Here is a 23,330-nt window from a genome sequence, read left to right on the forward strand (position 1 = left end):
ACAGTACAGTATGGGTTGTTACCTGACTTCTCTATGGAACAGTACAGTATGGGTTGTTACCTGGCTGACTTCTCTATAGAACAGTACAGTATGGGTTGTTACCTGGCTGACTTCTCTATGGAACAGTACAGTATGGGTTGTTGCCTGGCTGACTTCTCTATGGAACAGTACAGTATGGGTTGTTACCTGACTTCTCTATGGAACAGTACAGTATGGGTTGTTACCTGGCTGACTTCTTTATGGAACAGTACAGTATGGGTTGTTACCTGGCTGACTTCTCTATAGAACAGTACAGTATGGGTTGTTACCTGACTTCTCTATGGAACAGTACAGTATGGGTTGTTACCTGGCTGACTTCTCTATGGAACAGTACAGTATGGGTTGTTACCTGGCTGACTTCTCTATAGAACAGTACAGTATGGGTTGTTACCTGGCTGACTTCTCTATAGAACAGTACAGTATGGGTTGTTACCTGGCTGACTTCTCTATGGAACAGTACAGTATGGGTTGTTACCTGGCTGACTTCTCTATGGAACAGTACAGTATGGGTTGTTACCTGGCTGACTTCTCTATGGAACAGTACAGTATGGGTTGTTACCTGGCTGACTTCTCTATGGAACAGTACAGTATGGGTTGTTACCTGGCTGACTTCTCTATAGAACAGTACAGTATGGGTTGTTACCTGACTGACTTCTCTATAGAACAGTACAGTATGGGTTGTTACCTGACTTCTCTATAGAACAGTACAGTATGGGTTGTTACCTGGCTGACTTCTCTATAGAACAGTACAGTATGGGTTGTTGCCTGGCTGACTTCTCTATAGAACAGTACAGTATGGGTTGTTGCCTGGCTGACTTCTCTATAGAACAGTACAGTATGGATTGTTACCTGGCTGACTTCTCTATGGAACAGTACAGTATGGGTTGTTACCCGGCTGACTTCTCTATGGAACAGTACAGTATGGGTTGTTACCTGGCTGACTTCTCTATGGAACAGTTCAGTATGGGTTGTTACCCGGCTGAATTCTCTATGGAACAGTACAGTATGGGTTGTTACCTGGCTGACTTCTCTATAGAACAGTACAGTATGGGTTGTTACCTGACTGATTTTATGGAACAGTACAGTATGGGTTGTTACCTGGCTGACTTCTCTATGGAACAGTACAGTATGGGTTGTTACCTGGCTGACTTCTCTATAGAACAGTACAGTATGGGTTGTTACCTGACTTCTTTATGGAACAGTACAGTATGGGTTGTTACCTGACTTCTCTATAGAACAGTACAGTATGGGTTGTTACCTGACTTCTCTATGGAACAGTACAGTATGGGTTGTTACCTGGCTGACTTCTCTATAGAACAGTACAGTATGGGTTGTTACCTGGCTGACTTCTCTATGGAACAGTACAGTATGGGTTGTTACCTGGCTGACTTCTTTATGGAACAGTACAGTATGGGTTGTTACCTGACTTCTCTATGGAACAGTACAGTATGGGTTGTTACCTGGCTGACTTCTCTATGGAACAGTACAGTATGGGTTGTTACCTGACTGACTTCTTTATGGAACAGTACAGTATGGGTTGTTACCTGGCTGACTTCTCTATAGAACAGTACAGTATGGGTTGTTACCTGACTTCTCAATGGAACAGTACAGTATGGGCTGTTACCAGGCTGGTTCCAGAGAAGAAGAACAAAGGAGCAAAAACACAAGTTAATATTTAGAAATAAACACAAGTTAATATTTAGAAATAAACACAAGATAATATTTAGAAATAAACATGAGTTGTATCTTCAGTAATAAACATGAGTTATACATAATGTAGATACATACATCCTCTCAGTCAGCCCACTGCCCATAACATGCATTCAAGAGGTCAGCGGTCTTCTAATGTAATGGCTTCATGAAACATAATCCCCTTATCTGAATACTGGAATAAAAGGAACCATTAGCCAATTGCCAATGTCAGGCCGGGTCTGTAGCTCTATTTGGCATATTACATAACAAATAATAAGAGTTAGCTGGTTAGTGTGTAAAGTGGCTAATTTAAGTAGCTTACCGTTAGCTTTTTCCTGTCTAACGTTAGCTAGCTTACAAACGGTGCTCAAATTCTAATACAATTTATTTATCTAGCCTATAGTTTATCACATGACTTTGGCTTCATATATTTGAATTAAATAATCAACTTTGCTTACCATAAAAATTCAATATGCAGAAATTGCTCTGCCATTTCCTGGTTGTTAAAATTCTAATAGTTTGCCTAATTTCAGTTTGTGACAAAACAAGAAATGGTATAGTGTAGAGAATAATTGTACCATCTAAACTGCGGTGAAATATATTTTCAATAACCAAAACATATTGTATGTACAAAACCGAAAGTAAAAGACGCAAAAGCAAAATGTAATAACGGGAAGCATAGAAATTACGCATATAGAACAAATCTACCACTTCTTAGACTTGCTTTCAATTAACATTTCTACGTGAATTTGGTGGCGTCTCCCAAAAAGTGACATATTTCAGCTTTTAATAAATATAATATTGGTAGACGATTTTTGCAAGTTCAACCACCGTCGTTTTGCATCGTCATGCTGGACTGGCTTAATTTTTTATATTTTTGAATGGAAATACACATTTTAATTTACCTTTAAAAAAAAAATGTGACACCTTTTTTTTCATCTAAGGGTGTATGCTTTTAATAAACACATTATTTCCTCTTGTTTCTAGCAACAGCACAGAAATACCTTATTTACATAAGTATTCAGACCTTTTGCTATGAGACTCAAAATTGAACTCAGGTGCATCCTGTTTCCGTTGAACATCCTTAAGATATTTCTACAACTTGATTAGAGTCCACCTGTGGTAAATTCAATTGATTGGACATGATTTGGAAACGCGCACACACCTGTCTATATAAGGTCCCACAGTTGACTGTGCATGTCAGAGAAAACACCAGGCCATGAGGTAGAAGGATTTGTCCGTAGAGCTTCGAGACAGGAACAGATCTGGGGATGGGTACCAAAAAATGTCTGCAGCATTGAAGGTTCCCAAGAACACAATGGCATCCATCATTCTTAAATGGAAGAAGTTTGGAACCACCAAGACTATTCCTAGAGTTGGCCTCCAGGCCAAACTGAGAAATCAGGGGAGAAGGGCCTTGGTCAGGGAGTAGACCAAGAACCCGATGGTCACTCTGACAGAGTTCCTCTGATGAGATGGGAGAACCTTCCAGAAGAACAACCATCTCTACAGCACTCCACCAATCAGGTCTTTATGGTAGAGTGGCCAGACAGAAGCCAATCCTCATTAATTAATCCAGGCACATGACAGCCTGCTTGGAGTTTGCCAAAAGGCACCTAAAGGACTCTCAGACCATGAGAAACAAGATTCTCTGGTCTGATGAACCCAAGATTGAACTCTTTGGCCTGAATGCCGAGCGTCACGTCTGGAGGAAACCTAGCACCATCCCTACGGTGAAGCATGGTGGTGGCAGCATCATACTGTGGGGAGATCTTTCAGCGGCAGGGACTGGGAGACTAGTCAGGTTCATTGGAAAGATGAACGGAGCAAAGTACAGAGATCTTTGATGAAAACCTGCTCTAGAGTGCTCAGGACCTCAGACTGGGGCGAAGGTTCACCTTCCAACAGGACAGCGACCCTAAGAACACAGCCAAGACAACACAGGAGTGCCTTCAGGTCAAGTCTCAATGTCCTTGAGTGGCCCAGCCAGAGCCCGGACTTGAACCCGATCGAACATCTCTGGAGAGACCTGAAAATAGCTGTGCAGCGACGCTCCCCATCCAACCTGACAGAGCTTGAGAGGATCTGCAGAGAAGAAATGGGAGAAGCTCCCCAAATACAGGTGTGTCAAGCTTGTAGCATCATACCCAAAAGGTGCTTCCACAAAGTACTGAGTAAAGGGTCTGAATACTTATGTAAATGTCATATTAAAAAAAAAAAAACTTTTTTAATACATTTGCAAAAATATCTAAAAACCTGTTTTTGCTTTGTCGTTATGGGGTGTTGTGTGTAGAATGATGAGTGAAAAAAACAGTTTAATCCATTATTGAATAAGGCTGTAATGTAACAACATGTGGAAAAAGTAAAGGGGTCTGAATACTTTCCGAATGCACTGTGTATATATAATGTCTTTTTTGCTAGCTTGCTAGCACATATTCTAACGTTAGCTAGCTAGCTAAACATTTGTCTATGGGCTGGCACTGGTAGTATGGGATTATGTAGAGTGAATTAAATTGTTTCTTCTGTGCCCATCTGGCTAGTAACAAGGGCTTTCTACATAATAGCAACGTTAGCGCAGACAACTTGGAATCTAGACCAGAAGCAATACGCACAGATATGCATTGCCAAACAACGCTACTGCCATCTTCTGGTTTGGAGTATTTTAACAATGCTTGACTTCAAGGTCTTTGCTGTGTGAACACGAAAGACATTGACTGCCGCCGGTGTTCCGAGGTGCTAAATACTGTCGGCAGGCAAACATTTGACAGTCCTACCAGTGTATCTGAGCTTTTAGTTGTAGGTCTATTAGTAGTTGTAAATTATTAATATTATGTTGTTATTTTTATACAGTAGTTGCCATATTATTCTTGTTGCTAAGTACTGCTTGTTTAAAAAATATTTGGACATTTAAAAACGATGGTGCGTAAAGAGATTTCATCCTGCAGTACTTGGAGGGGGGGGTAGGCTATTATTATCATGTCACGGCTTCTATATCAGGCCTGAAACATTCATGACAAGGAATACATGGAATTAATGTGTGTGGTCATGACTTTCCATATCCCATCTGTGACTGGCTATCTGCCACATGTTGGTCATTTTTTTCCTTCTTCTTATTTGCAGAAGTGTCCACTAGTTTCAGCGTAGGGAGAACGTCCCTCGTGCTCGAAAACTGCACTGCAGATATCTTGACTTTAGGTTATCAACCAAGTGTGTGTGTGTGTGTTGCACCAGTCACCTAAGAGGAGTGACTTGGCATGTGATGATGAGTTGTCACTGTTATTAATAAGAGAGCCAATGAATGACTGGGAACAGATTGGTGTTGGTGTGAATGTAAGGTAATGATACATGTGGTATTTAAAGAGATGATTACTGTCATTCTTATTCAGGAAGTCATTGTACGTGGGAATGTGTCCCTGATGTACCTTGTTAAATAAAGCTTTTGGGGTAATGGTTTAATTACTGAAGAATACTCTCTGTTGATATGGTTTTCCTCATCATAGTGTTTAAAAACAGATGGCTACACAGCCAGTGAGATCACAGTCACAACCACACAGCCAGTGAGGTCACAACCACACAGCCAGTGAGATCACAACCACACAGCCAGTGAGATCACAACCACACAGCCAGTGAGATCACAACCACACAGCCAGTGAGGTCACAACCACACAGCCAGTGAGGTCACAACCACACAGCCAGTGAGGTCACAACCACACAGCCAGTGAGATCACAACCACACAGCCAGTGAGGTCACAACCACACAGCCAGTGAGATCACAACCACACAGCCAGTGAGGTCACAACCACACAGCCAGTGAGGTCACAACCACACAGCCAGTGAGGTCACAACCACACAGCCAGTGAGATCACAACCACACAGCCAGTGAGATCACAGTCACAATCACACAGCCAGTGAGATCACAACCACACAGCCAGTGAGATCACAGTCACAACCGCACAGCCAGTGAGATCACAGCCAGTGAGATCACAACCACACAGCCAGTGAGATCACAACCACACAGCCAGTGAGATCACAACCACACAGCCAGTGAGATCACAACCACACAGCCAGTGAGATCACAACCACACAGCCAGTGAGGTCACAACCACACAGCCAGTGAGATCACAGTCACAACCACACAGCCAGTGAGGTCACAACCACACAGCCAGTGAGGTCACAATCACAACCACACAGCCAGTGAGGTCACAATCACAACCACACAGCCAGTGAGGTCACAATCACAACCACACAGCCAGTGAGGTCACAATCACAACCACACAGCCAGTGAGGTCACAGTCACACAGCCAGTGAGATCACAGTCACACAGCCAGTGAGATCACAGTCACACAGCCAGTAAGATCACAACCACACAGCCAGTGAGATCACAATCACAATCACAACCACACAGCCAGTGAGATCACAGTCACACAGCCAGTAAGATCACAACCACACAGCCAGTGAGGTCACAACCACACAGCCAGTGAGATCACAATCACACAGCCAGTGAGATCACAATCACACAGCCAGTGAGGTCACAATCACAACCACACAGCCAGTGAGGTCACAATCACAACCACACAGCCAGTGAGGTCACAACCACACAGCCAGTGAGGTCACAACCACACAGCCAGTGAGGTCACAACCACACAGCCAGTGAGATCACAACCACACAGCCAGTGAGGTCACAACCACACAGCCAGTGAGGTCACAACCACACAGCCAGTGAGGTCACAACCACACAGCCAGTGAGGTCACAACCACACAGCCAGTGAGGTCACAACCACACAGCCAGTGAGGTCACAACCACACAGCCAGTGAGGTCACAACCACACAGCCAGTGAGGTCACAACCACACAGCCAGTGAGGTCACAACCACACAGCCAGTGAGGTCACAACCACACAGCCAGTGAGGTCACAACCACACAGCCAGTGAGGTCACAATCACAACCACACAGCCAGTGAGGTCACAATCACAACCACACAGCCAGTGAGGTTACAATCACACAGCCAATGAGGCTACAATCACAACCACCATAATAACCAATCTGGTCTTTAGTTGTTGGTTCCTCTATCACCCAGCCAGAAGCTAAGTCAAACCACCAGCAGTGTGCTAACTCGTTCAGCTGAGGAGTTGACACGTGGCTCGTGTACACTTCGAATGTGTCCCAAATGGCACCCTATTCCCTACATAGGGCACTACTGTTGACCAGGGCCCATAGGGTAAGTAACACACTGCATAGGGAATAAGGTGCCACTTGGAACGTAGCTCTTGACACCTGGAGTTTCTCGCATTGTTTGACACTTTTCTAGGATTAAAACAGTTGTTCAGGCTGCAGCTGGTATCTACTTCAGCCAGGGAGAGGAGAGGAGGAGGGGAGAGGAGAGGAGAGGAGAGGAGGGGAGAGGAGGGGAGAGGGGAGGGGAGGAGGAGGAGGGGAGGGGAGGGGAGAGGAGAGGAGGAGAAGAGGGGAGAGGAGGAGGGGAGAGGAGGGGAGAAGAGGGGATGAGGGGAGAGGAGAAGAGGGGGGGGAGGGGAGAGGAGGGGAGAGGAGAAGAGGGGATGATGGGAGAGGAGGGGAGGGGAGAGGAGGGGGGAGGAGAGGAGGGAGGAGGAGAGAAGATAAGGAAGGAGAGGAGAGGAGAAATGTTTCAAGATGGGGGAGGGGGCTGGTGGTGGGAATCTTATTGGCATCATTTTGTCCTCGTGGCAGAGCAGACTATTTAAGAGTGCGTCCCTAATCTTTCCATCCATGGAGGCTTGTGTCCTGTGTGAGTGTGTGTCCTGTGTGTGTGTGAGCGTGTGCAGTCGTGCACTTGTTTTGGCAGAGGCTGTTATGGACACAAGGGACTGAGAGAGAAACTTCTGGTCCATTAGACAGGACCTCGGAGTGTGGCATTTCATGATATTGCTAAGTCATTTTAATTGTATGGAATGAATCTACAGACAGGGTCACGTTTAAAAAAATCCACCGATCTCTGTATCATTTAATACCATGAAAATTTAGATTTTGTGTTATGAATCTTGCATTAGGCGTATTAAGAAAGTTGGTTAAAATAAAATATGTATTCATTGAATCTAGGCTTTATGGTGAATCTCAAGTCTCTGTGTGTTGTCTCATCGATCTCTACTCCTTTACTGCAGTCTGCGTCGGTCTCATGATCTCCCTCTCACCGTGAGACACCTGGTACAACAAATACACAGTCTCTCTCTCTCTCGATGTAAATCATTATGCTACTCTGAATAAAGGATATGGTGGGAGTGTGTGCTTTTTCCAGTCAAAGACCCCATTGTGTAGTGCGCGAGTGCCCAAGGGAGAATGCTCTTTCCTGGGATAGGAGACTCCAACAGTCTGCTTGGCTGGCATTTGGGATGGACTCCCTGGTATAGAGAAGGTGTGTGTTGGCATATCACTGCAGCCTGCCCGGCGGTCAGGTGATTGGGACTCAGCTTAGAATCCCAGAGAGGAAGGGCAAATAAACAGTCAAATGGGCAATCACACACACAGTCTCTCACTCAATAACATCACACACAGTCTCTCACTCAATAACATCACACACACACAGTCTCTCACTCAATAACATCACACACACAGTCTCACACTCAATAACATCACACACACAGTCTCTCACTCAATAACATCACACACACACTCAATAACATCACACACACTCAATAACATCACACACACTCAATATCACACACAGTCTCACTCAATAACATCACACACTATTTTTTTTTATGTATTAAAAATATTAACAGAAATACTTTATTTACGTAAGTATTCAGTCCCTTTGCTATGAGACTTGAAATTGAGCTCAGGTGCATCCTGTTTCAATTGATCATCCTTGAGATGTTTCTACAACTTGATTGGAGTTCACCTGTGGTAAAATCAATATATTGGTCATTTATTTGGAAAGGCACATACCTGTCTATATAAAGGTCCCACAGTTGACAGGGCATGTCAGAGCAAAAACCAAGCCAAGAGGTCGAAGGAATTGTCCGTAGAGCTCTGAGCCAGGATTGTGTCGAGGCACAGATCTTGGGAAGGGTACTAAAACATTTCTGCAGCATTGAAGGTCCCCAAGAACACAATGGCCTCCATCATTCTTCAATGGAAAAGTTTGGAAATACCAAGACTCTTACTAGAGCTGGCCGCCTGGCCAAACTGAGAAATCGGGGGAGAAGGGCCTTGGTCAGGGAGGTGACCAAGAACCCGATGGTCACTCTGACAGAGCTCCAGAGCTCCAAAGTTCCTCTGTGGAGATGGGAGAACCTTCCAGAAGGACAACCGTGTCCCGCAGCCCTCCACCAATCAAGCCTTTATGGTAGAATAGCCAAACGGAAGCCACTCCTCAGTAAAAGGCACATGACAGCCGGCTTGGAGTTTGCCAAAAGGCACCTAAAGGACTCTCAGACCATGAGAAACAAGATTCTGTGGTCTGATGAAACCACGATTGAACTCTGACCTGAATGCCAAGCGTCACTGTTACGTGCGCCTCTAGGAAGAGGGAACTTAACGCTACAACTCAACTCCGTGGAGTGAAAGAGGTATGGGACTGTAGGTGCGAGGTAAGGATGACAAAAGGCAGAGAATTTACCGTTTACAGGGAATTTATTCCTTAAGACAGTAATTTTGGGGAAAAGGGGCTGGACGGAACCAAAGCAAAGAAAGTAAATTTCAAAGCCCCCTCTCCTACCTTACCTGCCTACCCACCTAACTTAGCATCACCTGGTGCGCTAACCAAAATACAGGGGGTGGTCCGCCTAGGTCTTACTTAGTGTGCATAGACAGTGAATACTACAGGTTATGTATGCCCGCGGGCCTCTTGCCTAAGCACTCCCTAGGTGCCTTCCCCTTCCCCCCTGGGAACAAATGAAACAGAATAATACAAACTACTTCAACACAAAAACTGAGAAAAAAACTCAGGACATTAAAGAAGCTCTGAGCAACAAACTCAGGACATTAAAGAAGCTCTCTGAGCAACAAACTCAGGACATTAAAGAAGCTCTCTGAGCAACAAACTCAGGACATTAAAGAAGCTCTGAGCAACAAACTCAGGACATTAAAGAAGCTCTGAGCAACAAACTCAGGACATTAAAGAAGCTCTCTCTGAGCAACAAACTCAGGACATTAAAGAAGCTCTCTCTGAGCAACAAACTAACACAGAACATAACAATCAGCTCTCTCAGCAACAACCAACATATGATCTAACCCTCAGCTCTCCCCCCTGAGCAACAGAACACTGGCTTATATAGCTGGAGAAGGAGTCTGTAATGGGATTACAGTTGTCTCCTGACGAGGGGGTGAGGTCAACTCCAATTAGCAATGGGCGACCAATCAGCTGCTTGGGTGAATTTCAGGAAACCATTTCCTGAAAGACACACACAAACAAAACCACATCACAGGAACTGGGGAAGCTGGCATCATCCCTACGGTGAAGCATGGTGGTGGCAGCATCATGCTGTGGGGATGTTTTTCAGCGGCAGGGACTGGGAGACTAGTCAGAATCGAGGGAAAGATGAACAGAGCAAAGTACAGAGAGATCCTTGATGAAAACCTGCTCCACGGTGCTCAGGACCTCAGACTGGGGCGAAGGTTCACCTTCCAACAGGACAACGTCACTAATTACACAGCCAAGAAACCGCAGGAGTGGCTTCGGGACAAGTCTCTGAATGTCCTTGAGTGGCCCAGCCAGAGCCTGGACTTGAACCCGATCGAACATCTCTGGAGAGACCTGAAAATAGATGTGCAGCGACGCTCCCCATCCAACCTGACAGAGCTTGAGGATCTGCAGAGAACAATGGGAGAAACTCCCCAAATACAGGTGTGCCAAGCTTGTAGCGTCATACCCAAGAAGACTTGAGGCTGTAATCGCTGACAAAGGTGCTTTAACAAAGTACTGAGTAAAGGGTCTGAATACTTATGTACATTTTAATACATTTGCACAAATTTCTAAAAACCTGTACTTGCTTTGCCATTATGGGGTGTTGTGTGTAGATTGATGAGGGGCAAAAAACTATTTTAATCCATTTTAGAATAAGGCTGTAACGTAACAACATGTGGAAAAAGTCAAAGGGTCTGAATACTTTCTGAATGCACTGTAGACTCACATGGCCTCTCAGTGGGAATTAGTCAATGCAGTGGGAACAGATAAGTAGCGTCATAGGGCAGTGTTGCCCTGTGGCCAATCGGAACAATACACTCTCACAGTGTACACTCTCCTGAGAGTCTCACACGTTTCATGTGTGTGGCAATGGGGTGAAATTAGAAGTTCCTGTTTTCAGAACTAGCCTCATTTATTGTTTGTCATAAAGTTTACTGTGAATGGATACACTTTGTTGTTGCGGGGGCGGGGGGGGGGGGACCAGGAACTGAGTCGGTTGGTTATTTTAGGTCAACAACATGTGTCCCGGTGTAGGGTTGGATTGTTTTGTCATCATATTCCCTGACTCTAGCAGTACATTGATAATGAATGCTCTGTGTTTCTCCAGTGTGAAAGCTTTGAGAGAGAGAGAGAGAGAAAAATATCCTCAGTGTACAATAAAAAGCATGCAGAATTAGGCCGATACACGATAATGATCAAAATCCAGAAAAGAGCCGTTAAATTCCACAACCACCTAAAAGGAAGCGTTTCCCAAACAAGCTGGTCCTGGGGCTCTGTTCACAAACACAGAGCCTCAGGACAGCAACACAATTAGACCCAACCCAAAAAGATAATTACTTGACACATTGGAATTGACATAAAAACAGAACAAACTAGAATGCTACTTGACCCTAAACAGAGAGTACACAGAGGCAGAATACCTGACCACTGTGACTGACCCAAAATTAAGGAAATCTTTGACTATGTACAGACTCGTGAGCATAGCCTTGCTATTGAGAAAGGCCGCCGTAGGCAGACCTGGCTCTCAAGAGAAGACAGGCTATGTGCACACTGCCCACAAAATGAGGTGGAAACTGAGCTGCACTTCCTAACCTCCTGCCAAATATATGACCATATTAGAGACAGAGATTTCCCTCAGATTACACAGATCCACAAAGAATTTGAAAACAAACCCGATAAACTCCCATATCTATTGGGTGAAATACATCACAGCAGCAAGATTTGTGACCTGTTGTCACAAGAAAAGGGCAACCAGTGAAGAACAAACACCATTGTAAATACAACCCATATTAATGTTTATTTATTTTCCCTTTTGTACTTTAACCAGTTGGACGTCGTTACAACACTGTATATAGACATATGACATTTGAAATGTCTTTATTCCTTTGGAACTCTTGTGAGTGTAATATTTACTGTTCATTTATATTGGTTTATTTCACTTTAGTTTATTATCTATTTCACGTACTTTGGCAATGTAAACTGGTTCAATAACTACTTCTCAGAGTTCAGTGTGTCAAGTTGGTTGTAAATGAGAACTTGTTCTCAACTGGCCTACCTGGTTAAATAAAGGTGTTCTCAACTGGCCTACCTGGTTAAATAAAGGTGTTCTCAACTGGCCTACCTGGTTAAATAAAGGTGGAGAAAAAAAAGTTGTTTCCCATGCCAATAAAGCCCGTAAATTTAAATTGAATTTCTCTTTCTAATTAATGTCACTTCTCCCTGCACCTACCCATGAACCCCCTCTTTCCAGTTACTGTAACCATCCTCACTTTCAGTAGTTCAATAACCAAACGTTAACAAACGGTTTATCTGCACAGTTCTTTCAGTAAATGTTTTTATATCATGTTCAGTGTAAATTGTTAAAAGTAAGTCCTTGTGCAATAGACTAAGTGGGGGAAAAAATCAGTCTCAGAGCAATTCCGTCACGTGGAATTTCCCATATTGTAATCACAGTGCGTAGCCCATGTGATGCACCCATTCGACTGTAAACAAACCTCACAGTTCTGTCTAATTGAGATGGAGGATATAATATAGCCCTGACTTGTTTTCATTCTTTTCAGCCTAAAATCACTTTTTTTTATAGGTCATATCAGAATAAGAATATCAGAATAAGAATATCAGAATAAGAATATCATAATAAGCCTATTGTTCTGAAGTCTCTCTCTCTCTTCTGTTCTCACTTTCAGCACTACATGACTACGGGTGACCCTGTCCTCCAACCTCTCCATTGGTGTGTATGTGTTTCTAACCTTCCTCTTCTTCTTCCTCTTCCTCCCAGGACAACATGCCTCAGACACCACTGCTGACCGGCATGCTGGTCTCCAGGGGTTACAATAAGAACCTGTACCAGAGTCAGAACCAGACCAAGGAGGAGGGATACGGGAACGCAGGACTGTGTTACCGCGACAACGCCCTTGTGTCCGGCTCGCTGGAGGCCCTCATACACCACCTGGTCCCTAGTATGGACTACTACCCTGACGTGAGTAACACTGTCTGTCTGTCTCTGTCTGTCTCTGTCTGTGTCTGTCTGTCTCACTGGAGGCCCTCATACACCACCTGGTCCCCAGTATGAACTAATACGCTGATGTGAGTTATACTGTCTGTCTGTCACTGTCTCTGTCTGTCACTGTCTGTTTGTCACTGTGTCTGTCTGTCTTTGTCTGTCTGTCTCTGTCTGTCTGTCGTGTCTCTCTCACCGTCTGTCTCTTCAACCCGTGGTCCACAAAAGGAGAAAAAACACAAACTCTGTATTCCCTTAGTTATTGTCACCTTTCTTAATTCCTCTCCTCTGCCCCTCTCTACCTCCCTCCCTCCCTCTTTCTCTCTTCTCTCCACAGATGACGTACTCTTTCACCTTCCTGCTCTCCTCTCGTCTATTTATCCACCCCTACGAGCTCATGTCCAAGGTGTGTCACCTGTGTGTGGAGCAGCAGAGACTGAGTGACCCTCAGGCAGACAAGGTAACACTATACCTCCATTATACTATACTCTATTAGCTATATTGTACTATACTCTATTAGCTATATTATACTATACTCTATTAGCTATATTATACTATACTCTATTAGCTATATTGTACTATACTCTATTAGCTATATTATACTATACTCTATTAGCTATAGTGTACTATACTCTATTAGCTATATTATACGATACTCTATTAGCTATTTTCTATTATACTATACCCTATTAGCTATATTATACTATACTCTATTACCTATATTAAACTATATTAGCTATATTATACTATACTCTATTAGCTATAGTATGCTATACTCTATTAGCTATATGATACTATACTCTATTAGCTATATTATACGATACTCTATTAGCTATTTTCTATTATACTATACCCTATTAGCTATATTATACTATACTCTATTACCTATATTAAACTATATTAGCTATATTATACTATACTCTATTAGCTATAGTATGCTATACTCTATTAGCTATATGATACTATACTCTATTAGCTATATGATACTATACTCTATTAGCTATATTATACTATACTCTATTAGCTATATTATTCTATACTATATTAGCTATATACTGCTATACTTTATTAGCTATATTATGTTATACTCTATTAGCTATATAATGCTATACTCTATTAGCTATATTATGCTATACTCTATTAGCCATATTATGCTATACTCTATTAGCTATACTCTATTAGCTATATTAATCTATACTCTATAAGCTATATTATACTATACTCTATTAGCTATATTATACTATACTCTATTAGCTATATTATACTATACTCTATTAGCTATAATATACTATACTCTATTAGCTATATAATGCTATACTCTATTAGCTATATTATTCTATACTCTATTAGCTATACTCTATTAGCTATATTATGCTATACTCTATTAGCTATATTATGCTATACTTTATTAGCTATATTATGCTATACTCTATTAGCTATACTCTATTAGCTATACTCTATTAGCTATATTATGCTATACTCTATTAGCTATATTATGCTATACTTTATTAGCTATATTATGCTATACTCTATTAGCTATACTCTATTAGCTATACTCTATTAGCTATATTATGCTATACTCTATTAGCTATACTCTATTAGCTATATTATGCTATACTCTATTAGCTATATTATACTATACTCTATTAGCTAAATTATGCAATACTCTATCAGCTATATTCTATTATACTATACTCTATTAGCTATATTCTATTATACTATACTCTATTAGCTATATTCTATTATACTCTATTAGCTATATAATGCTATACTCTATTATCTATATTATGCTATACTCTATTAGCTATACTCTATTAGCTATATTATGCTATACTCTATTAGCCATATTATGCTATACTCTATTAGCTATACTCTATTAGCTATATTAAACTATACTCTATTAGCTATATTGTACTATACTCTATTAGCTATATTATACTATACTCTATTAGCTAAATTCTATTATACTCTATTAGCTATATAATGCTATACTCTATTATCTATATTATGCTATACTCTATTAGCTATACTCTATTAGCTATATTATGCTATACTCTATTAGCCATATTATGCTATACTCTATTAGCTATACTCTATTAGCTATATTAAACTATACTCTATTAGCTATATTGTACTATACTCTATTAGCCATATTATGCTATACTCTATTAGCTATACTCTATTAGCTATATTAAACTATACTCGATAAGCTATATTATACTATACTCTATTAGCTATATTATACTATACTCTATTAGCTATAATATACTATATTAGCTATATAATGCTATACTCTATTATCTATATTATGCTTTACTCTATTAGCTATACTCTATTAGCTATATTCTATTATACTATACTCTATTAGCTATATTAAACTATACTCTATTAGCTATATTATACTATACTCTGTTAGCTATAATATACTATACTCTATTAGCTATATTATGCTATACTCTATTAGCTATATTATACTATACTCTGTTAGCTAGATTCTATTATACTATACTAGCTATTTTATGAGTTATATTGCACTATACTATTAGCTATATTGTATTATTGTACTATACTCTATCAGCTATGCTCTATTAGCTAGATTCTATTATACTATACTAGCTATTTTATATTTATATTGTACTATACTATATTGTATTAGCTATATTCTATTATACTATGTTAGCTAGATTATTATATACTATACTCTATTAGCTAGATTCTATTATACTATACTAGCTATTTTTTATTAGCTATATTATACTATGTTAGCTATACTCCATTATGCTATTATACTTCTTAATGAAGATAGACCTGCAACTGTACATCAGTTGATTTAACAGATAGATGTTGAGTGTTTCTGCTCTCAGATTAATGTGTATATTAATTTACAGACTTGGGTGTTACTTAAATGATCATGGGTATATTTTGTATGTGTATCTTTCAGATGAGGATCAGGAAGATGGCTCCCAAGATCCTCCGGCTGCTCCAGGAGTGGACGGAGACGTTCCCCTACGACTTCAGAGACGAGAGGATGATGAGGAGCCTGAAGGAGTTAACCCAACGCATGGCCTCAGGAGATGAGGTGACAGTCACATTATGTAAACGTTATTATTGTCCCTGAATGGAAATTCACTGTGTAGCCAGGAGTACATTAGACACAGGGAATAGAGTGCACATCTAACAAAGACAAGCTAGTCAGTCCTCCAACGCCGCCAAACTGGTCAGGAGGAAAATATAAGTACCTTACTGTGATGGTTTTCAATGAAAATGCTCAAAAAGAAACAAGAATAGCTTCTTACCAAAGTGCAATTTCTCAAGCAAGAGTGTTGCTAGGCCTGTCTGTGAGTGGTCTGAGTGGGGAGGGGGAAATGGAAAACTAGCTGTTATTGGCAGAGAGGTTTGGAACTCCTTTTCTTATGGTTTATTAACAAATTTATCGCATTGGCATTATCATAATTTTCACAATTTCACAGTATTATTCCAACCTCATAGTGTGGAAATATATATTAAACACAGGAAAATCATGTTAAGAAAATGTTCTTCAACATATGGTTATATTTACCTTGGATTAGCCTAGCTAATTAGCCTAGTTGGTTATATTTACCTTGGATTAGCCTAGCTAATTAGCCTAGTTGGTTATATTTACCTTGGATTAGCCTAGCTAATTAGCCTAGTTGGTTATATTTACCTTGGATTAGCCTAGCTAATTAGCCTAGTTGGTTATATTTACCTTGGATTAGCCTAGCTAATTAGCCTAGTTGGTTATATTTACCTTGGATTAGCCTAGCTAATTAGCCTAGTTGATGGGTGTGTTGGAGCCAGACTAGTGCTAGAGCTTTCAGGGCGTGGGGTGGGTGGGGTGGAGTAGGGAGTGTGATGGAGTAAGTAGGGTGGTGTGATGGAGTAAGGAGGGTAGTGTGATGGACTAAGGAGGTTGGTGTGATGGAGCAAGTAGGGTAGTGTGATGGAGCAAGTAGATGGGGTAGTCTGATGGGGGGGGTGGGTTAGTGTGATGGTGTGGGTGGGGTAGTGTGATGGAGTAGGGTCGTGTGATGGAGTAGGGTCGTGTGATGGAACGTGTGGGGTAGTGTGATGGAGCGTGTGGGGTAGTGTGATGGGGCGGGTGGGGTAGTGTGATGGGGTGGGTGGGGTAGTGTGATGGGGTGGGTGGGTTAGTGTGATGGTGTGGGTGGGGTCGTGTGATGGAGTAGGGTCGTGTGATGGAGTAGGGTAGTGTGATGGAGCGTGTGGGTTAGTGTGATGGGGCGGGTGGGGTAGTGTGATGGGGTAGTGGGTGGGGTAGTGTGATGGAGGAGGGTAATGTGATGGAGTAGGGTAGTGTGATGGAGTAGGGTAGTGTGATGGAGTAGGGTAGTGTGATGGAATGGGGTAGTGTGATGGAATGGGGTAGTGTGATGGTGTAGTGTGATGGTGTAGGGTGGTGTGATGGTGTAGGGTGGTGTGATGGTGTAGGGTGGTGTGATGGTGTAGGTTAGTGTGATGGTGTAGTGTGATGGTGTAGGGTAGTGTGATGGTGTAGGGTAGTGTGATGGGGTGGGGGGTTGCTCGTGCCACAAAGCATTATATATATATATCTTTTCCAAATCAAAAGAAATTAGCTGTTGTTCCACAGGCCCGGCAGGCAACTTTTTGTCAACTCAACTCTGCTGCTCTGCTCTTCCTTAGGCTGCAGTTGAATTGTTCCACTACTGCTGACTTGAACTTCACAGGCTTACTATACTGGTTTGCTTGGTGTGTATCCCAAATCGCACTCTATCCCATTTATAGTGCACTACTTGTGACCAGTGCCCATAGGGAATAGGGTGCCATTTGGGATACAACCTTGGTTTCCTCCACAGGAGGTTTTCATGGGGGTTTTAGAAGGATTACTTCCTATGACTTCTCTTCTGTTAACCTGATGAGGACAGAGGGCGCTGTTGTCACTTTGGGGGGAAAACGTGCCCAATTTAAACGGCCTCGTACTCAATTCTTGCTCGTACAATATGCATATTATTATTACTATTGGATAGAAAACACTCTCTAGTTTCTAAAACCGTTTGAATTATATCTGTGAGTGAAACAGAACTCATTTGGCACAAACTTCCTGACCAGGAAGTGGAAAATCTGAAATCGATGCTCTCTTCTGGGTCCTGCCTATAAATGGGCATGATACCTATTAGTATACATGCACGTCATACACCTTCCCCTGGATGTCAAGATGCAGTGAGAGAAGAAATGGAGTGTTTATCTTGGTCTGAGATGGAATACGTCTTCTTGGAATGACGTGTCACCGATTTCCTGTTTTCAGGAAGGCGCGAGGAGGACAGTGGGATTGCCTTTTGAAAAGCTGTCGTTATAGGCGACTACTATCTCCGGCTTTGATTTTATTTGATACATGTGACAATATCATCGTAAAGTATGTTTTTTCAATATAGTTTTATTTGATTTTTGAAATTTATTCGGGACGTTAGGCGTGTTGCGTTGTGTGCCTTTGTTCAGAAAGGAGAGCTTCGCGCCACTTGGCCAGTGTGCTTGCTAATTCAAGAGGGAAAAATGATGTTCTAAATCCAAACAACGACTGTTCTGGACAAAGGACCCCTTGTCCAACATTCTGATGGAAGATCACCAAAAGTAGGACCCATTTTGTGATGCTATTTCATATATCTGTCGAACTGTGTACTAGTAGTTTTGCGCCCAGGTTTTGGCCACTCTCTCGCTATAACATAAGCCTTATGTCGTAATGAAGATATTTTTAGAATTCTAACACTGCGATTGCATTAAGAACTAGTGTATCTATCATTTCCTATACAACATGTATTTTTTTGTAATGTTTATGAATAGCTATTTGGTCAGAATAGGTGAGAGTCTAATAGAAATATCCGCACATTCTGGGAAAAATAAGCTACGTTAGCATAATGGATAACCACTGATTTCAGCTCTAAATATGCACATTTTCGAACAAAACATAAGTATATGTATAACCTGATGTTATAGGACTGTCATCTGAGGAAGGTTTATGAAGGTTAGTGAAAATTAATATCTTTTGCTGGTTTATTCGCTAACGCTAACGTGCCTATTGCTATCGCTAACGTGCCTTGATGAATGAATGCGGTAGTGTGGTAGGCTATTGTAGTAAGCTAATATAATGCTATATTGTGTTTTCGCTGTAAAACACTTAAAAAATCTGAAATATTGGCTGGATTCACAAGATGCTTGTCTTTCATTTGCTGTACACGATGCATTTTTCAGAAATGTTTTATGATGAGTATTTAGGTATTCCACGTTGGTCTCTATAATTACTCTGGCTGCTTCGGTGCTATTTTTGACGGTAGCTGTGATGGTAGCTGCAATGTAAAACTGATTTATACCTCAAATATGCAAATTTTTCGAACAAAACATAGATTTATTGTGTAACATGTTATAAGACTGTCATCTGATGAAGTTGTTTCTTGGTTAGTTTGGTTGGTTCTTGGTTAGTTAGGTTGGCTTTGTGCATGCTACCTGTGCTGTGAAAAATGTCTGTCCTTTTTTGTATTTGGTGGTGAGCTAACATAAATATACGTGCTGTTTTCGCTGTAAAACATTTAAAAAATCGGACATGTTGGCTGGATTCACAAGATGTGTACCTTTTCATTTGCTGTATTGGACTTGTTAATGTGTGAAAGTTAAATATTTCTAAAAAATATATTTTGAATTTCAGAGCAGTAAAGCAGTAAAGGAGCAGTAAAGGTTAACTTGTCCATTTAGATGGATGTAGAAATGGAACCTGCACCTCAGTACCACGGCTGTGTAAGCACCAAGAGAGTGGGCAGCTAGCTTTAGCTGATGTCTCTAGCCCTGCTAATCCTAGCCCTGCTAAACCTAGCCCGGTTAATCCTAGCCCTGCTAATCGTAGCCCTGCTAATCCTAGCCCTGCTAAACCTAGCCCTGCTAATCCTAGCCCTGCAAATCGTAGCCCTGCTAATCCTAGCCCGGTTAATCCTAGCCCTGCTAATCCTAGCCCTGCTAAACCTAGCCCTGCTAAACCTAGCCCGGTTAATCCTAGCCCTGCTAATCGTAGCCCTGCTAATCCTAGCCCTGCTAAACCTAGCCCTGCTAATCCTAGCCCTGCAAATCCTAGCCCTACTAATCCTAGCCCTGCTAATCGTAGCCCTGCTAAACCTAGCCCTGCTAATCCTAGCCCTGCAAATCCTAGCCCTACTAAACCTAACCCTGCAAAACCTAGCCCTGCTAATCCTAGCCCTGCTAAACCTAGCCCTGTTAAACCTAGCCCTGCTAACCCTAGCCCTGCTAAACCTAGCCCTGTTAATCCTAGCCCTGCTAATCCTAGCCCTGTTAAACCTAGCCCTGAATTCAAATATAAACTCAACATGTTGTGTGTTGGTCCCATGAGCTGAGATAAAAGATCCTTGAAAATGTCCATATGCACAAAAACCTTATTTCTCTACAATTTTGTGCCCAAATTTGTTTACATTTGAACTTTGACATTTTAGTCAACATTACAAGCTCCATGTTCTACCAACTGAGCCACACGAGACCTACATCCCTGTTAGTGAGCATTTCTCCTTTGGCTAGATAAATCATCCAACTGACAGTTGTGGCATATCAAGAAGTTGATTAAACAGCATGATCATTACACAAGTGCACCTTGTGCTGGGGACAATAAAATACCTCTAAAATGTGCCGTTTTGTCACACAACACAATACCACAGATGTCTCAAGTTTTCACCTAGCGTGCAATTGGCATGCTGACTGCAGGAATGTCCACCAGAGCTGTTGCCAGAGAATTTAATCTTAATTTCTTTACCCTAAACCGCCTCCAACGTCGTTTTAGAGAATTTGGCAGTACATCCAACTCGCCGCACAACCGCAGACCACGTGTAACCATGCCAGCCCATGACCTCCACATCCGGCTTCTTCACCTGCGGTATCGTCTGAGGGGGTGCTGAGGAGTATTTCTGTCTATAATAAAGCCCTTTTTTGTGTTGAAAAACTCATTCTGATTGCCTGGGCCTGGCTCCTCAGTGGGTGGCCCTATGCCCTCCGAGGCCAACCCATGGCTGCGCCCCTGCCCAGTCATGTGAAATTCATAGATTAGGGCCTAATTAATGTATTTCAATTGACTGATTTCCTTATATGAACTGTAACTTAGTAAAATCCTTGAAATTGTTGCATGTTGCGTTTTATATTTTTGTTAGTTATTGGGAACACTTAATTTGATTTGTGACTTATGAATGACTGCTGATCATTTCAGTGGTTTCTCATGGCTTGGGAATCAGCCTGTGTGTGTGTGTGTGTTAACGACAGGCAACAGGGAGCTGGTTAGGACCAGACAGTGATGGAGGACACATCCATCTGCTCCGTGACATCAGAAACACTGTGCTGCCCGCTCCTGCTACTCTGAGCACGATCCGTCAATAGTACAGCACGAGTATTGATCAGGCTTTAATCTGAAAATCAATGTCTCTCATGACACACACCTAAATTCTCCCCAACCTCCTGCTCTTCTGCTCTATGCTCTATGAGTCCTTGGATAACCTCTCTCCAATCCACTGAAGTAGCGACCTGGCCTGTCTGTTTGGGCTCTCTCCAATACACTGAAGTAGCGACCTGGCCTGTCTGTTTGGGCTCTCTCCAATCCACTGAAGTAGCGATCTGGCCTGTCTGTTTGGGCTCTCTCCAATACACTGAAGTAGCGACCTGGCCTGTCTGTTTGGGCTCTCTCCAATACACTGAAGTGGTGACCTGGCCTGTCTGTTTGGGCTCTCTCCAATACACTGAAGTAGCGACCTGGCCTGTCTGTTTGGGCTCTCTCCAATACACTGAAGTGGTGACCTGGCCTGTCTGTTTGGGCTCTCTCCAATACACTGAAGTGGTGACCTGGCCTGTCTGTTTGGGCTCTCTCCAATACACTGAAGTGGTGACCTGCCCTGTCTGTTTGGGCTCTCTCCAATACACTGAAGTGGTGACCTGGCCTGTCTGTTTGTGCTCTCTCCAATCCACTGAAGTGGTGACCTGGCCTGTCTGTTTGGGCTCTCTCCAATCCACTGAAGTAGTGACCTGGCCTGTCTGTTTGGGCTCTCTCCAATCCACTGAAGTGGTGACCTGGCGTGTCTGTTTGGGCTCTCTCCAATCCACTGAAGCAGCGACCTGGCCTGTCTGTTTGTGCTCTCTCCAATCCACTGAAGTAGCGACCTGGCCTGTCAGTTTGGGCTCTCTCCAATACACTGAAGTAGCGACCTGGCCTGTCTGTTTGGGCTCTCTCCAATCCACTGAAGTAGCGACCTGGCCTGTCTGTTTGTGCTCTCTCCAATCCACTGAAGTAGCGACCTGGCCTGTCAGTTTGGGCTCTCTCCAATACACTGAAGTAGCGACCTGGCCTGTCTGTTTGGGCTCTCTCCAATCCACTGAAGTAGCGACCTGGCCTGTCTGTTTGGGCTCTCTCCAATCCACTGAAGTAGCGACCTGCCCTGTCTGTTTGGGCTCTCTCCAATACACTGATGAAGTAGCGACCTGCCCTGTCTGTTTGGGCTCTCTCCAATCCACTGATGAAGTAGCGACCTGCCCTGTCTGTTTGGGCTCTCTCCAATCCACTGATGAAGTAGCGACCTGGCGTGTCTGTTTGGGCTCTCTCCAATCCACTGATGAAGTAGCGACCTGCCCTGTCTGTTTGGGCTCTCTCCAATCCACTGATGAAGTAGCGACCTGCCCTGTCTGTTTGGGCTCTCTCCAATCCACTGATGAAGTAGCGACCTGCCCTGTCTGTTTGGGCTCTCTCCAATCCACTGATGAAGTAGCGACCTGCCCTGTCTGTTTGGGCTCTCTCCAATCCACTGATGAAGTAGCGACCTGGCGTGTCTGTTTGGGCTCTCTCCAATCCACTGATGAAGTAGCGACCTGGCGTGTCTGTTTGGGCTCTCTCCAATACACTGATGAAGTAGCGACCTGGCCTACTGTCTGTTTGGGAACACAACAAATGTATAAGGGTGCACATTGGTGATACACACCACCCAGTCAGTCACGCACATAGACAGGAATATTAAAAACACTATGGTCACGCACGTGGGTCGTTCCACCAATTCAGTGCCTTTTTGAGAAGTGTAACTTGGTCCAAAACCCCCGTTTGGAATCCACCTCATTCTAATATTCTGTCGTTAAAAGAGCACATGTTCAATTTGATTAAAAAAAACATGTTTTTCCACCTCAAGAGGTTCAATAA

General features: G+C 42.6%; 1 protein-coding gene across 6 annotated transcripts in view; it reads left to right on the forward strand.

Annotated features, from left to right (window-relative positions):
* Positions 1-23,330, forward strand: part of rasgef1ba (RasGEF domain family, member 1Ba) — a 62,613-nt gene that overhangs the window by 4,154 nt on the left and 35,129 nt on the right. For all 6 annotated transcript variants that reach the window (XR_005478500.1, XR_005478501.1, XR_005478502.1 and 3 more), the window contains exons 2-4: positions 12,893-13,093; positions 13,452-13,574; positions 16,056-16,193. Coding sequence is in view for 2 of the 6 variants with exons in the window: in XM_039013836.1 (XP_038869764.1) it covers positions 12,899-13,093; positions 13,452-13,574; positions 16,056-16,193 (456 nt within the window). In the remaining 4 variants the exon portion in view is untranslated. The remainder of the gene's footprint in view (positions 1-12,892; positions 13,094-13,451; positions 13,575-16,055; positions 16,194-23,330) is intronic.

Source organism: Salvelinus namaycush, chromosome 18 (assembly GCF_016432855.1).
Source record: "Salvelinus namaycush isolate Seneca chromosome 18, SaNama_1.0, whole genome shotgun sequence".
Lineage (NCBI taxonomy): Eukaryota > Metazoa > Chordata > Actinopteri > Salmoniformes > Salmonidae > Salvelinus > Salvelinus namaycush.